This window comes from Brassica napus (assembly GCF_020379485.1).
Source record: "Brassica napus cultivar Da-Ae chromosome A5 unlocalized genomic scaffold, Da-Ae chrA05_Random_32, whole genome shotgun sequence".
In the NCBI taxonomy this organism is placed as follows: domain Eukaryota; kingdom Viridiplantae; phylum Streptophyta; class Magnoliopsida; order Brassicales; family Brassicaceae; genus Brassica; species Brassica napus.
Window position 1 is genome coordinate 6,740 of NW_026014028.1, and position 15,517 is coordinate 22,256.

The window sequence follows — 15,517 nt, forward strand, 5'->3', positions numbered from 1 at the left end:
TGTATAGGAAACACAGGTTCTAGAGACTAAACCATATTTCTTTGTTTGTCGGTTTGCAGAGTTTTTTGAGCTTATTTTGTTTGGTGAAAATGATGATTGATGGGTCTTGAGAAAACCAAGTGGCACTTGTTGTAAAAACCGTTTCGGTTGGAAGTTAAATTATAACAAAAGAAAGATTGTGTTTGATTGGTATTGTAAAAACATTATATAAAAAGATTGTGTTCGACTGGTATTGTAGAAAACATATGATGTGTACTCATCAAGATTGATAAACAGTTTTGATATCTAATCGGTCAGAACTAGGAGATTTGAAACTAAGCTTTTAGAAACGTCATGGAGACTTGAGCAACTAAGATATCTCTCACCAACCCTTTTCCCATTTCGCCTACCGCCTTTAAAATCTCTTTCGGATCAGTTTCATCTTCATCTCGTTTTCGTTTCTGTAAATCAGAACATTAAACATTTGATTATATTCACCCGCCCTTTTTTTGTTGGTTTAAAGAAAGTTGTTTTGTTTGTTTTACCTTTGACTTCTGTTTAGTCCAAGTTAAACCAATCAAGTCACCTCCTAAATGGTCATACCACGGCTTCAACAACATCCCAAACCGTTTCTGCAGACAACAGCGCACGATAAGAACCCCGGTAAGTTTTAATGTTTCTGTTTTGAATTAGAAAACTTGCCTCCAACACACTCAAGAAGCACTTGGTTGGATCGGAGTCCAACATTAACTCCTCCTTAAGCTGCTCATGGCTTCTCTCCAAATATCCAGGCAATAAGAATCTGTTAACATATGTACTCGCCTCCCAACGTGCTACATGATCCCCTGCTAATAATTACTGGAGTACATTAGTTTTTGGATTTAGCGACGGAAACAAAAGAGAGAGAGGGAGACATAGAGCCACCTTTAGGACCTTGGTTAAGTTTAGGCGGAAACAAAAGACGACGTGGGTAAGGTAGGTTTTCTCTATGGAGAAGAACAACTGCGTCATACTTGTCCAAAGGAGGTCTGAAAAGGCTCTGCAACATATATAGATGCAATTAATACCAGTCAACATCATGTTACTTGTAATACCAGCTAAGCACAACGCAATGTGTTTTCAATGCATTTCACTCACCTCCCATTGAACAGAATCATTGTGTTCTTGCAGTACCAGTTTACTTAATACGTTTGCACTGCTTCGAGCAGAAGCCACCAACCTTTTTTGTTCCTTTAACAAAGTTATAGTAAATTGGAGTTACAACTATCAGAAGAAAAAAAAAAAAAAAAAAAAAAGACAGAGCGACGCTAAGATGCTTTTCAAAAGCGTTTGCTAACCGACAAGTTGGTGAAAATGTTGTCCATGCCTCTGATGCCTTGTCGTAAGGAGCAGCCAAGAACATGGCTGAACTTATGTTTTGTCTGCCCTCTTCATCGCGCTTTCTACTTGACATGAAGTTATCCTAAAAAGCACAGAAAGCATTTACATATGTCGTTTCTAACAAATATTTCTCAACATTAGATACACTATTTAAAAAAAGAAAAAGAAAAAAAAAGAGGACTCACATTGATGTCCTTGTGGTCATTTATGCCAAAGTCACTGTTTCTGTCGACAATCAGCGGACAGGACCACCAGTCATAGTCTGCTAGTAATCGCAAGAACCTGTTACACATTCCAGCGAAAAAAAAAAAGATGTAGTGTTTTAATTGTTGGTTAACACCGTTAGTAGATTGTGTTTTTGTAAAATCAAAATCATGGTAGCCGAAACAAACCTTAAGAATCCGCTGAAGCGAGAGAGAGGAACACCAAGTGGGAGAGGTGTGAGGAAGACATGTGCAACCAAAAGTTCAATGGCTTCTTCTGCTAGGCAACCAGAAAAGAGATGCGCAGAAACCCATCTTTTTGCAAGCCTTAAGATAGCGGACACGGTATGGGGTTATGAAACATCAAAGCAAGCAAAAGTATACATGTAAAGTCTATCGCCTTTTACCTTGCAACTGGTGCATATGTAGGAAATCCGGCTTGCAAACCATAGATCATTTTTGCATGTTGACAGCGAAAGAAAAGCATTTTATCGGTAGAGGAAAGATCCTTCACTCGGTCAGGTCCAACTGCAACTCAGAAGAAGTACCACAGGAAGTCAGAATCACATAGGCTTTCTATTCAGAAGATATTATGAGTGCAAGAGAAGAAATCTCACTTTCATGTAAAATACTCAGACGAAACGCGTAACCACCCATGAAAACAACGTTATTCTCAGTAGCTGGTCGCGTTATGCCCTTAACCTTCTGAAGTCTGTCAATATTTTCATTTGTACGAATTTATATAATACTGTGGCTTAATAGTATGAAGTGTTTCTAACAACAGTTTAACCTACTTCTTTACAATTTGAAGAAGGAAGTCAGTTTTCGTTTTCTCAATTTCCAAATCACCAGGTCCTTCTAGCTGCGAACAGAAAAAAACTGGGGAGCTTAGATAACTAACTTAACAACCATATATACGCTATCAATCAAGCGTAGTACTGATCCTACCTGAATCATGACCTCCATTGTCGGTATGCAAGATGGCATATGTTCATGTAGTCTTCGCTCAACAATTTTCACGCAAACCAGTGGGTGAGGTTCAGGAGGGAACACCGATGTGAGCCTAAGAGCTACAAAACACGAGGAATATTAGATATCACAGATACTGCAAACATCATTACACACTTGTTTGCTATAAGCTCACTGCAAAACAGTACTACACGAAAACTAACCTGAATCTAAAGGCTGAATGCCAGAAACGTTTAGAGGAATGCCTTTGATCTCAAGCAAGCACTTTGAGAGAACTTTGAAGACATAAAGCGAATTTCCAAATGTTGGGTCTGAGACATCAGCATTATTGCATAATTAGTTTGAAACCATAACGAGACAAACGCGCAGTGCATAGAGAGAAGTGAAAAGTTCAATGATTTTAGTAATACCTTTATCTCCGTAGAGCAGAGAGAAGTCAAGTTGATCAACCAATTGAACAATATCATCGGAATAGAGTGAAAGATGCCGCTCAAAGATATACTCAATCATTTGTTTCATGATAAGATGCCTTCTCCACTGCTGAGTCTCCCAGACTAAGATAATGAAATAGGCAAATATTCAGCTTGCATAAACTTGAAACTTCTTTATTGAACTCTGTCAAGAAGCATGTATTGATAACACACCTGTGCATTCCGCTATTCTTCCATCTTCAAGCCTCCTTAGCTCAGACTTGTCCCCCCAAAATTTTCGAAACTTGAGTACCTAGAAAAAGATATGCTATTTAGTAAGACCGTAGGAGCCAAGGATGATAAAGAAATCTTGATGTACCTCTTCCTTGTTATCAGCATCTGGTCCAATATCAACCATTCTAAACGCATTTTCGGTTGATCTGATAGATATGCCAATAAAAAGTGGTTCTCTGTCAAGAACTGACAAGCCCTGTTTCAAAGCCAGTTATAATTGTTAGAACAATTTTCGATGCATTGAAAGGTAATCGTAAATCAGGAAGAAAAAAAAAACATACATCTTCAACATACGAGCCTTGATTGGCATTTCTCCAAACAACACGGATTGATTTTGCTCTGTCACCAAGTCCTTGTTCCAGCAGGCTATGCACTTTCTGCTCATAAATTCTCCAATATTCCTTGTCCAAACAAAACACTGACGTAGGTTCTGCTATTTTCCCTTCTAGGTGTAACCTAAGAGAACTTAGATGTTAGGATTGCTAACTAGAAAGAATAAAAATTAGCACATGAAAAAAAATGATAAATTTAAAATCTTGGAGTTGATTAGATATAATAGAATAAAGGCAATCGATAATTCAACTATCTTGAATTTTAAAATCGCATACTTTCACATGCACGAAAATCTTTGACAAAAGTAGGAACATACCCAGCCACTTCCATCCCTAACAATACAAATAGATCAGTAAGGTTACCGTATGCAATGGTCATATTTAACAGGATAGTCGATCTTGGTCATAAAAGCCTCCTCGAATCCTCCATCACTGAGTTTCATACGTGTAAGAGTTGACGAAGCCTCATGTCGGAGCTGCGATACCAACAAACAAATTACATGAACAAGTCACAAAGACAACCACAGCATTGGATCAATTATCAAGTAAAGCGAGCTACAAAAAAAAAGATACCTCATGGAGTCCAATACTGGTCATCCGGAAAGCCAGATTCACGTGTGTAGATGGATCACATATAAGAACAGGGAACAACTCTTTGAATTTCTTATTCTCCTGAAATTTAAAGGTTAACTATCAGTAAATCACAGTATACAGGGAACACAGCACCGAGGTGCGCAACTGAGAGTTTCTTCCATTGATGATACTTGCAATAATACTGTTAATCAAGAAAACTTCGACTGTAATCACGAGTGGCTACATAAGGTTTTTCCAGCAGTATTAAAACTGCCATTTGTACTCTTCGGATTACTAGACGATGCCTTAAGGCTATACACCACAATGAAACTATAAACTAGTGGAATTCTCTCTGATTGTTTCAGTAGCAAATGGATCCAATAGCACCAGTGCAGACTCATACTGCATCGAAAACAAAAATAAAACACACTGATAGGCAAGTAGAAAACGCACCTCTGTCGAGGCAAGTATTTTGGTCTTCCCTGCTGTAAAAAATAGACCGCTTCCCTCAAAATCATGAGTGGCTGCCAACAGGATTAACAAACGTTGGTTATCCGTGATGCAGAATCAAATACTTACAGAAAATAAACTTAAGCTGCATAAGCATACTTATGAATTCCAGTGTCTTTGTGAATATTTGCAGTGCGTTTTGTGACTTTTCAATGTAGCCAAATCTTGCAAGGAATGATACTATCACGAAGATTAAAAAGCCATTCAAGCAGTCATGGGCGTATATCGAGCTCCTTTGTCTAGCCCATATCTGCACACAACCATACAGGTTTACAGACTCCAATAAACACAGGGTAGACAATACATGTTAGCTATACATACCTTTAGCAATATCAAAGCATCTGGCAACGCTTTCCACTGAGATAATCTGTTCTCGAGAAGATTAGAATTTTCCTCCAGAAACATGTCCTCCAATATGCTTAAGTTGTAAGTGGGCGTGGGCAGAGAGTCACCATCTTTATCATCAAAACAAATCATAATGATCATTAAACAGCTGTCTCAACATATTCGTCAAGAGAAAACTCAACATTCCTGAAACAAACCACATTACCTGCAGTAACAGAAGGGAGGTTGTTGCTGCTCATACTCAGCATTGCAACATCAAACAGTGATTTTGCTGAAGGTATTATTCTTATGGAAAATCCAGGTAAGTGATCAACTTTCTTAGCTGCAAACACATTCTCATTCTCGGCGTCAAAACATTCTCACCTTTCTTAGCGAAAAAAAAAACTAGAGCACACATACCTGGGAAAACAACTAAGACTGGCTTCCTCGCCTCGTTCTGTAAGGCTGACCATTCAACTTTCTCAACAGACGATGACAACAACAAATGGTTCTTAAGTACACAAAGATATAGACATCGCTTGGCATGGTATAGATGATTCATATAATCTTTCTCATGAAAACATTCCTGCAAGCACCAGTCTATAGTTAAACCACACAACATTGATTTCAAAACTTGGAGATAAGCATTAGAAACTGACCTTAGGCAAGTGGAGGAGAAGATCAACAGAAGCATCAGGCTTTGCCATACAACGAGTGGAGTAGCTGCCGACGGGTCTGAAACCATTAGGCTTCTTGAAGATGAATTCAACTTTATCAGCTCCAATCTCGCTAACGAAGCTGGGAGCTAATTCCGAAGTAACCTATGAGTTCAAGAGTTTTTTTCAAATGTTAATAAAGTTTGAACTTAAGAACAAAGCATTGACTAGAAGACAAAATCTACCTCGAGACCTTCAGGTATAGCATCAATGGCTTCTTCAATTGATGAAACGAGACCGTCCACAGTAGAATCGCGATCTATCCGACTCTTCTCTAGCAAATCGTTGAGTTTAGAATCTGCCTCCATCTTTGACTTCTGGTAAATTAGGGTTCGTTTCGTTTTGCGTGAGCGAGGAAGAAGAAGGGAAGGCTTGCTGCGACACCGTTTCGATAAGTGATAGCGAAAAGTGGGAAAGGCCGAAACCTCTTTATTTTGTTCCGTCCCACATCGCTAACTGATTCATCTTTTATTGTTATTTATATATCAGTTTGGATAGATGGAAGGTTACCCACAAGGGATGATATTGGATGTTACGATGTGAGTCCCTCCTTGGCAGTGGTCAGTTGGTTCATTGAACACATACATCTTAATAACTGATGTGGGTCCCTGTTGTTTTTTTTTTTTTTATTTTTTTTTAACAAATTGTGTGTATTAACTTATAATTGTCATCTTGCTATATACACTAATACTTGTTTTTTAAAAAACTTTCAACACTTTTATTTTGTAGAAACATGTTTTTGTTTTCTAAACTTTGAAAAAACTCTTTATTTTTTTTTAATTTTTTTGTTTTATATTGATTTATTTACACTTAAAATGAATATCTAATTAAATATACTAATTTTGATTTACTGAGATCATATCTTTGGATCGGGCAGAATCGATCTTCAAAATCCAATTCCTTCGGATCTTAAACATTTGAACCTAAGTAGGTGTTCGAAAATTTTGGATTCATGTATGAGTCAATTAAAGCATGTATGTAATCCTGAAAATATATCCAAAACATACATAATATGTATACAGAATTTTTTTAGATTTCAGACGCTAGCCGTAGTCATCATCATCAGGAACAGATCTCTGCTGCTTCCGTTCTACCATTATCCTCTGGATAGAAGCAAGACGATTATGTCGGCGGCGTCTGAAAATTATGTATGTTTTGGATGTGTTTTTTACGTATCCAGAGTGTTTAGATACGTCGTCTCCTCCCAGCTTCCACGTATGGTACAACGGCACCTATTGGATCAGCAGTGGTGTTGGTGGGCCGGGCTGGGCTGAGTGGTAAAGCACGCCATTAAGAATCTCTGAGCCCAACTTAACTTTAACCAGATAACCACAGTCGAATTTGCCTTCAATTGTACCTATGGCTGTGAACTCGACGAACCTGTGCCATGTATTCATATGTCACATGTATCATAATCTAATTTAAATAAAAGACATTATCTTATAGTCGCATCCGGTTTGGTCCACGTAGTCGGTTATTATCCAACAAAATCCAAATAAATCCAAAATCCAAATAAAGCTAACAAGACAATCATCATCTGGTGCCCCTAAATATAAGTTAAGCATCTATATAATCATTGATTAATATTCTTAATAAACAATAAAAGACTTGAGTAATATGTAGATGACAAAAAAAAAAGACGGAGTAATATGTAACAAACTTGGGAGGAGGAGGATAAGAGCTAGTATAACCTATGCTGGAGGAGTGTATTCGACGAGAGCATTCCTATTGGAATTTGGATTTATTGGATTTGTTGGATAATAAACCGACTACGTGGACCAACGGATGCGACTATAAGATAATGTCTTTTATTAAATTAGATTATGAATACATGTCATATGAATACATGGCACAGGTTCGTCGAGTTTCACAGCCATAGGTACAATTGAAGGCAAATTCGACTGTGGTATCTGGTTAAAGTTAAGTTGGGCTCAGAGATTCTTAATGGCGTGCTTACCACTCAGCCCAGCCCGGCCCACCAACACCAACTGCTGATCCAATAGGTGCCGTTGTCATACGTGGAAGCTGGGAGGAGACGACGTATCTAAACACTCTGGATACGTAAAACACATCCAAAACATACATAATTTTCAGACGCTCGCCGACATAATCGTCTTGCTTCTATCCAGAGGATAATGGTAGAGAAACGGAAGCAGCAGGAGATCTGTCCTGATGATGATGACTACGGCTAGCGTCTGAAATCTAAAAAATTTGTATACATATTATGTATGTTTTGGATATATTTTCAGGATTACATACATGCTTTAATTGACTCATACATGAATCCAAAATTTTCGAACACCTACTTAGGTTCAAATGTTTAAGATCCGAAGGAATTGGATTTGAGAAAAAGATCTCTGCCGATCCAAAGATATGATCTCAGTAAATCAAATTAGTATATTTAATTAGATATTCATTTTAAGTGTAAATAAATCAATATAAAACAAAAAAATTAAAAAAAAATAAAGAGTTTTTTCAAAGTTTAGAAAACAAAAACATGTTTCTACAAAATAAAAGTGTTGAAAGTTTTTAAAAAAAACAAGTATTAGTGTATATAGCAAGATGACAATTATAAGTTAATACACAAATTTGTTTAAAAAAAAATAAAAAAAAAAAAAAACAACAGGGGACCCACATCAGTTATTAGTGTATGTGTTCAATGAACCAACTGACCACTGCCAAGGAGGGACTCACATCGTAACATCCAATATCATCCCTTGTGGGTAACCTTCCATCTATCCAAACTGATATATAAATAACAATAAAATGAATCAGTTAGCGATGTGGGACGGAACAAAATAAAGAGGTTTCGGCCTTTCCCACTTTTCGCTATCACTTATCGAAACGGTTGTCGCAGCAGCCTTCCCTTCTCTTCCTCGCTCACGAACAAACGAAACTCCTAATTTACCAGAAGTCAAAGATGGAGGCAGATTCTAAACTCAACGATTTGCTAGAGAAGAGTCGGATAGATCGCGATTCTACTGGGACGGTCTCGTTTCATCAATTGAAGAAGCCATTGATGCTATACCTGAAGGTCTCGAGGTAGATTTTCTTTCGTCAATGCTTTGTTCTTAAGTTCAACTTTATTAACATTTGAAAAAAACTCTTGAACTCATAGGTTACTTCGGAATTAGCTCCCAGCTTCGTTAGCGAGATTGGAGCTGATAAAGTTGAATTCATCTTCAAGAAGCCTAATGGTTTCAGACCCGTCGGCAGCTACTCCACTCGTTGTATGGCAAAGCCTGATGCTTCTGTTGATCTTCTCCTCCACTTGCCTAAGGTCAGTTTCTAATGCTTATCTCCAAGTTTTGAAATCAATGTTGTGTGGTTTAACTATAGACTGGTGCTTGCAGGAATGTTTTCATGAGAAAGATTATATGAATCATCTATACCATGCCAAGCGATGTCTATATCTTTGTGTACTTAAGAACCATTTGTTGTTGTCATCGTCTGTTGAGAAAGTTGAATGGTCAGCCTTACAGAACGAGGCGAGGAAGCCAGTCTTAGTTGTTTTCCCAGGTATGTGTGCTCTAGTTTTTTTTTCGCTAAGAAAGGTGAGAATGTTTTGACGCCGAGAATGAGAATGTGTTTGCAGCTAAGAAAGTTGATCACTTACCTGGATTTTCCATAAGAATAATACCTTCAGCAAAATCACTGTTTGATGTTGCAATGCTGAGTATGAGCAGCAACAACCTCCCTTCTGTTACTGCAGGTAATGTGGTTTGTTTCAGGAATGTTGAGTTTTCTCTTGACGAATATGTTGAGACAGCTGTTTAATGATCATTATGATTTGTTTTGATGATAAAGATGGTGACTCTCTGCCCACGCCCACTTACAACTTAAGCATATTGGAGGACATGTTTCTGGAGGAAAATTCTAATCTTCTCGAGAACAGATTATCTCAGTGGAAAGCGTTGCCAGATGCTTTGATATTGCTAAAGGTATGTATAGCTAACATGTATTGTCTACCCTGTGTTTATTGGAGTCTGTAAACCTGTATGGTTGTGTGCAGATATGGGCTAGACAAAGGAGCTCGATATACGCCCATGACTGCTTGAATGGCTTTTTAATCTTCGTGATAGTATCATTCCTTGCAAGATTTGGCTACATTGAAAAGTCACAAAACGCACTGCAAATATTCACAAAGACACTGGAATTCATAAGTATGCTTATGCAGCTTAAGTTTATTTTCTGTAAGTATTTGATTCTGCATCACGGATAACCAACGTTTGTTAATCCTGTTGGCAGCCACTCATGATTTTGAGGGAAGCGGTCTATTTTTTACAGCAGGGAAGACCAAAATACTTGCCTCGACAGAGGTGCGTTTTCTACTTGCCTATCAGTGTGTTTTATTTTGTTTTCGATGCAGTATGAGTCTGCACTGGTGCTATTGGATCCATTTGCTACTGAAACAATCAGAGAGAAATTCCACTAGTTTATAGTTTCATTGTGGTGTATAGCCTTAAGGCATCGTCTAGTAATCCGAAGAGTACAAATGGCAGTTTTAATACTGCTGGAAAAAACCTTATGTAGCCACTCGTGATTACAGTCGAAGTTTCTTGATTAACAGTATTATTGCAAGTATCATCAATGGAAGAAACTCTCAGTTGCGCACCTCGGTGCTGTGTTCCCTGTATACTGTGATTTACTGATAGTTAACCTTTAAATTTCAGGAGAATAAGAAATTCAAAGAGTTGTTCCCTGTTCTTATATGTGATCCATCTACACACGTGAATCTGGCTTTCCGGATGACCAGTATTGGACTCCATGAGGTATCTTTTTTTTTGTAGCTCGCTTTACTTGATAATTGATCCAATGCTGTGGTTGTCTTTGTGACTTGTTCATGTAATTTGTTTGTTGGTATCGCAGCTCCGACATGAGGCTTCGTCAACTCTTACACGTATGAAACTCAGTGATGGAGGATTCGAGGAGGCTTTTATGACCAAGATCGACTATCCTGTTAAATATGACCATTGCATACGGTAACCTTACTGATCTATTTGTATTGTTAGGGATGGAAGTGGCTGGGTATGTTCCTACTTTTGTCAAAGATTTTCGTGCATGTGAAAGTATGCGATTTTAAAATTCAAGATAGTTGAATTATCGATTGCCTTTATTCTATTATATCTAATCAACTCCAAGATTTTAAATTTATCATTTTTTTCATGTGCTAATTTTTATTCTTTCTAGTTAGCAATCCTAACATCTAAGTTCTCTTAGGTTACACCTAGAAGGGAAAATAGCAGAACCTACGTCAGTGTTTTGTTTGGACAAGGAATATTGGAGAATTTATGAGCAGAAAGTGCATAGCCTGCTGGAACAAGGACTTGGTGACAGAGCAAAATCAATCCGTGTTGTTTGGAGAAATGCCAATCAAGGCTCGTATGTTGAAGATGTATGTTTTTTTTTTCTTCCTGATTTACGATTACCTTTCAATGCATCGAAAATTGTTCTAACAATTATAACTGGCTTTGAAACAGGGCTTGTCAGTTCTTGACAGAGAACCACTTTTTATTGGCATATCTATCAGATCAACCGAAAATGCGTTTAGAATGGTTGATATTGGACCAGATGCTGATAACAAGGAAGAGGTACATCAAGATTTCTTTATCATCCTTGGCTCCTACGGTCTTACTAAATAGCATATCTTTTCTAGGTACTCAAGTTTCGAAAATTTGGGGGGGACAAGTCTGAGCTAAGGAGGCTTGAAGATGGAAGAATAGCGGAATGCACAGGTGTGTTATCAATACATGCTTCTTGACAGAGTTCAATAAAGAAGTTTCAAGTTTATGCAAGCTGAATATTTGCCTATTTCATTATCTTAGTCTGGGAGACTCAGCAGTGGAGAAGGCATCTTATCATGAAACAAATGATTGAGTATATCTTTGAGCGGCATCTTTCACTCTATTCCGATGATATTGTTCAATTGGTTGATCAACTTGACTTCTCTCTGCTCTACGGAGATAAAGGTATTACTAAAATCATTGAACTTTTCACTTCTCTCTATGCACTGCGCGTTTGTCTCGTTATGGTTTCAAACTAATTATGCAATAATGCTGATGTCTCAGACCCAACATTTGGAAATTCGCTTTATGTCTTCAAAGTTCTCTCAAAGTGCTTGCTTGAGATCAAAGGCATTCCTCTAAACGTTTTGGCATTCAGCCTTTAGATTCAGGTTAGTTTCGTTTTGTAGTACTGTTTTGCAGTGAGCTTATAGCAAAACAAGTGTGTAATGATGTTTGCAGTATCTGTGATATCTAATATTCCTCGTGTTTTGTAGCTCTTAGGCTCACATCGGTGTTCCCTCCTGAACCTCACCCACTGGTTTGCGTGAAAATTGTTGAGCGAAGACTACATGAACATATGCCATCTTGCATACCGACAATGGAGGTCATGATTCAGGTAGGATCAGTACTACGCTTGATTGATAGCGTATATATGGTTTGTTAAGTTAGTTATCTAAGCTCCCCAGTTTTTTTTGTTCGCAGCTAGAAGGACCTGGTGATTTGGAAATTGAGAAAACGAAAACTGACTTCCTTCTTCAAATTGTAAAGAAGTAGGTTAAACTGTTGTTAGAAACACTTCATACTATTAAGCCACAGTATTATATAAATTCGTACAAATGAAAATATTGACAGACTTCAGAAGGTTAAGGGCATAACGCGACCAGCTACTGAGAATAACGTTGTTTTCATGGGTGGTTACGCGTTTCGTCTGAGTATTTTACATGAAAGTGAGATTTCTTCTCTTGCACTCATAATATCTTCTGAATAGAAAGCCTATGTGATTCTGACTTCCTGTGGTACTTCTTCTGAGTTGCAGTTGGACCTGACCGAGTGAAGGATCTTTCCTCTACCGATAAAATGCTTTCTTTCGCTGTCAACATGCAAAAATGATCTATGGTTTGCAAGCCGGATTTCCTACATATGCACCAGTTGCAAGGTAAAAGGCGATAGACTTTACATGTATACTTTTGCTTGCTTTGATGTTTCATAACCCCATACCGTGTCCGCTATCTTAAGGCTTGCAAAAAGATGGGTTTCTGCGCATCTCTTTTCTGGTTGCCTAGCAGAAGAAGCCATTGAACTTTTGGTTGCACATGTCTTCCTCACACCTCTCCCACTTGGTGTTCCTCTCTCTCGCTTCAGCGGATTCTTAAGGTTTGTTTCGGCTACCATGATTTTGATTTTACAAAAACACAATCTACTAACGGTGTTAACCAACAATTAAAACACTACATCTTTTTTTTTTCGCTGGAATGTGTAACAGGTTCTTGCGATTACTAGCAGACTATGACTGGTGGTCCTGTCCGCTGATTGTCGACAGAAACAGTGACTTTGGCATAAATGACCACAAGGACATCAATGTGAGTCCTCTTTTTTTTTCTTTTTCTTTTTTTTAAATAGTGTATCTAATGTTGAGAAATATTTGTTAGAAACGACATATGTAAATGCTTTCTGTGCTTTTTAGGATAACTTCATGTCAAGTAGAAAGCGCGATGAAGAGGGCAGACAAAACATAAGTTCAGCCATGTTCTTGGCTGCTCCTTACGACAAGGCATCAGAGGCATGGACAACATTTTCACCAAACTTGTCGGTTAGCAAACGCTTTTGAAAAGCATCTTAGCGTCGCTCTGTCTTTTTTTTTTTTTTTTCCTTCTGATAGTTGTAACTCCAATTTACTATAACTTTGTTAAAGGAACAAAAAAGGTTGGTGGCTTCTGCTCGAAGCAGTGCAAACGTATTAAGTAAACTGGTACTGCAAGAACACAATGATTCTGTTCAATGGGAGGTGAGTGAAATGCATTGAAAACACATTGCGTTGTGCTTAGCTGGTATTACAAGTAACATGATGTTGACTGGTATTAATTGCATCTATATATGTTGCAGAGCCTTTTCAGACCTCCTTTGGACAAGTATGACGCAGTTGTTCTTCTCCATAGAGAAAACCTACCTTACCCACGTCGTCTTTTGTTTCCGCCTAAACTTAACCAAGGTCCTAAAGGTGGCTCTATGTCTCCCTCTCTCTCTTTGTTTCCGTCGCTAAATCCAAAAACTAATGTACTCCAGTAATTATTAGCAGGGGATCATGTAGCACGTTGGGAGGCGAGTACATATGTTAACAGATTCTTATTGCCTGGATATTTGGAGAGAAGCCATGAGCAGCTTAAGGAGGAGTTAATGTTGGACTCCGATCCAACCAAGTGCTTCTTGAGTGTGTTGGAGGCAAGTTTTCTAATTCAAAACAGAAACATTAAAACTTACCGGGGTTCTTATCGTGCGCTGTTGTCTGCAGAAACGGTTTGGGATGTTGTTGAAGCCGTGGTATGACCATTTAGGAGGTGACTTGATTGGTTTAACTTGGACTAAACAGAAGTCAAAGGTAAAACAAACAAAACAACTTTCTTTAAACCAACAAAAAAAAAAAGGGCGGGTGAATATAATCAAATGTTTAATGTTCTGATTTACAGAAACGAAAACGAGATGAAGATGAAACTGATCCGAAAGAGATTTTAAAGGCGGTAGGCGAAATGGGAAAAGGGTTGGTGAGAGATATCTTAGTTGCTCAAGTCTCCATGACGTTTCTAAAAGCTTAGTTTCAAATCTCCTAGTTCTGACCGATTAGATATCAAAACTGTTTATCAATCTTGATGAGTACACATCATATGTTTTCTACAATACCAGTCGAACACAATCTTTTTATAAATGTTTTCTACAATACCAATCAAACACAATCTTTCTTTTGTTATAATTTAACTTCCAACCGAAACGGTTTTTACAACAAGTGCCACTTGGTTTTCTCAAGACCCATCAATCATCATTTTCACCAAACAAAATAAGCTCAAAAAACTCTGCAAACCGACAAAAAAAAGAAATATGGTTTAGTCTCTAGAACCTGTGTTTCCTATACATTAATCTCGAACTTGTCAGATGGCATCTAGAGACATACAGCGCTCTTGATATCTCTCACTCAAGTTTTTGAAAAACATCAGGGTAATGTCACAACACTACTCCATTCAGTAGTACATCAACTTGAAATCTTATATGTTTTTTTTTTTTTTTTATTCTCGTCAATACTCTAATATCAACCATCATGAAAATATAGAATTTGTGTTACAAATGAATTCTATTTTGTAGAGTCTTTGGAAAAATATAACTCTCCAGTATGGACCATGTAGAACCGGCTGACATACACAATTCAAATTTCTTTAACACATGATCTCCAACATTGAGAATGGATGATCAGATTCATCGTCTTCCTGATCTTTCAAGCCTTTAAGCTTTCTCTTTCACCAACCGCTCCATGTACACATCCTCGTCTTCATCATTCCTGATTGCTGACGTATAAGGTGACAAAGATTCTTCTAATACATCTTTTAAACCAAGGACAGACAGATGTGTTAGCATCCTCTTCTTCCACAATGAAAAGTCTCTCTTCCCATCAAACGCCACACCTCAACTCTTGCATTCGCTATTGAAAATGACACCTTGTTGAAACACAACAGCAAAACTGTTTGATCTAAAATCAGAATCAAACACAAACTCGATGATACACTCTTGGCGAACTCGAGAACATAAGTTAGAAAGTAGAAAGTATGAGTTTGTAGAATTATTCAAATCAGAAGAGAACATTGACAAGATAGACACTAAGTATTTGTTTACCCAGAATTCACCTAAAATGGCTACGGATCTGGCAAGGAGGCAACTCACTATAATCTTAAGAACAAAGATCTAGCACATTTCTCTCTCTCTCAATCTTACAAATCTGCTTGCTTTGCATAGAGAGAGAGAGAACACACAAACTCTTCTATATGGAAGGAGTTTGTT

At 37.8% G+C, this 15,517-nt stretch overlaps 1 protein-coding gene and 1 pseudogene across 3 annotated transcripts; one reads left to right on the forward strand and one right to left on the reverse strand.

Moving 5' to 3' along the window:
• Positions 1–206: 206 nt before the first annotated feature.
• On the reverse strand, positions 207–6,170 carry LOC125594277 (nucleolar protein 6-like). 3 transcript variants are annotated; one of them, XR_007329803.1, is made up of 26 exons: positions 5,876–6,169; positions 5,634–5,795; positions 5,395–5,560; positions 5,201–5,317; positions 4,972–5,105; positions 4,750–4,900; positions 4,594–4,664; positions 4,141–4,239; positions 3,931–4,043; positions 3,517–3,691; positions 3,321–3,431; positions 3,176–3,254; positions 2,942–3,085; positions 2,735–2,842; positions 2,511–2,632; positions 2,357–2,424; positions 2,180–2,274; positions 1,970–2,090; positions 1,752–1,889; positions 1,545–1,641; positions 1,317–1,441; positions 1,117–1,209; positions 904–1,018; positions 682–824; positions 525–611; positions 207–440 (listed from the first exon to the last, which is right to left on the reverse strand). XR_007329803.1 is itself a non-coding variant. In XM_048770534.1 (26 exons), the coding sequence occupies exons 1-26, from the start codon at positions 5,996–5,998 to the stop codon at positions 315–317; spliced, it is 3,114 nt and encodes a 1,037-aa protein (XP_048626491.1). In that variant the 5' UTR covers positions 5,999–6,170; the 3' UTR covers positions 207–314. The 3 variants fall into 3 exon arrangements, 1 of the variants encoding a protein (XP_048626491.1); XR_007329802.1 differs by having other exon boundaries at positions 682–827; XM_048770534.1 differs by having other exon boundaries at positions 1,286–1,441; positions 5,876–6,170.
• Positions 6,171–8,596: 2,426 nt separating this feature from the next.
• On the forward strand, positions 8,597–14,396 carry LOC125594278 (annotated as a pseudogene).
• Positions 14,397–15,517: the final 1,121 nt, after the last annotated feature.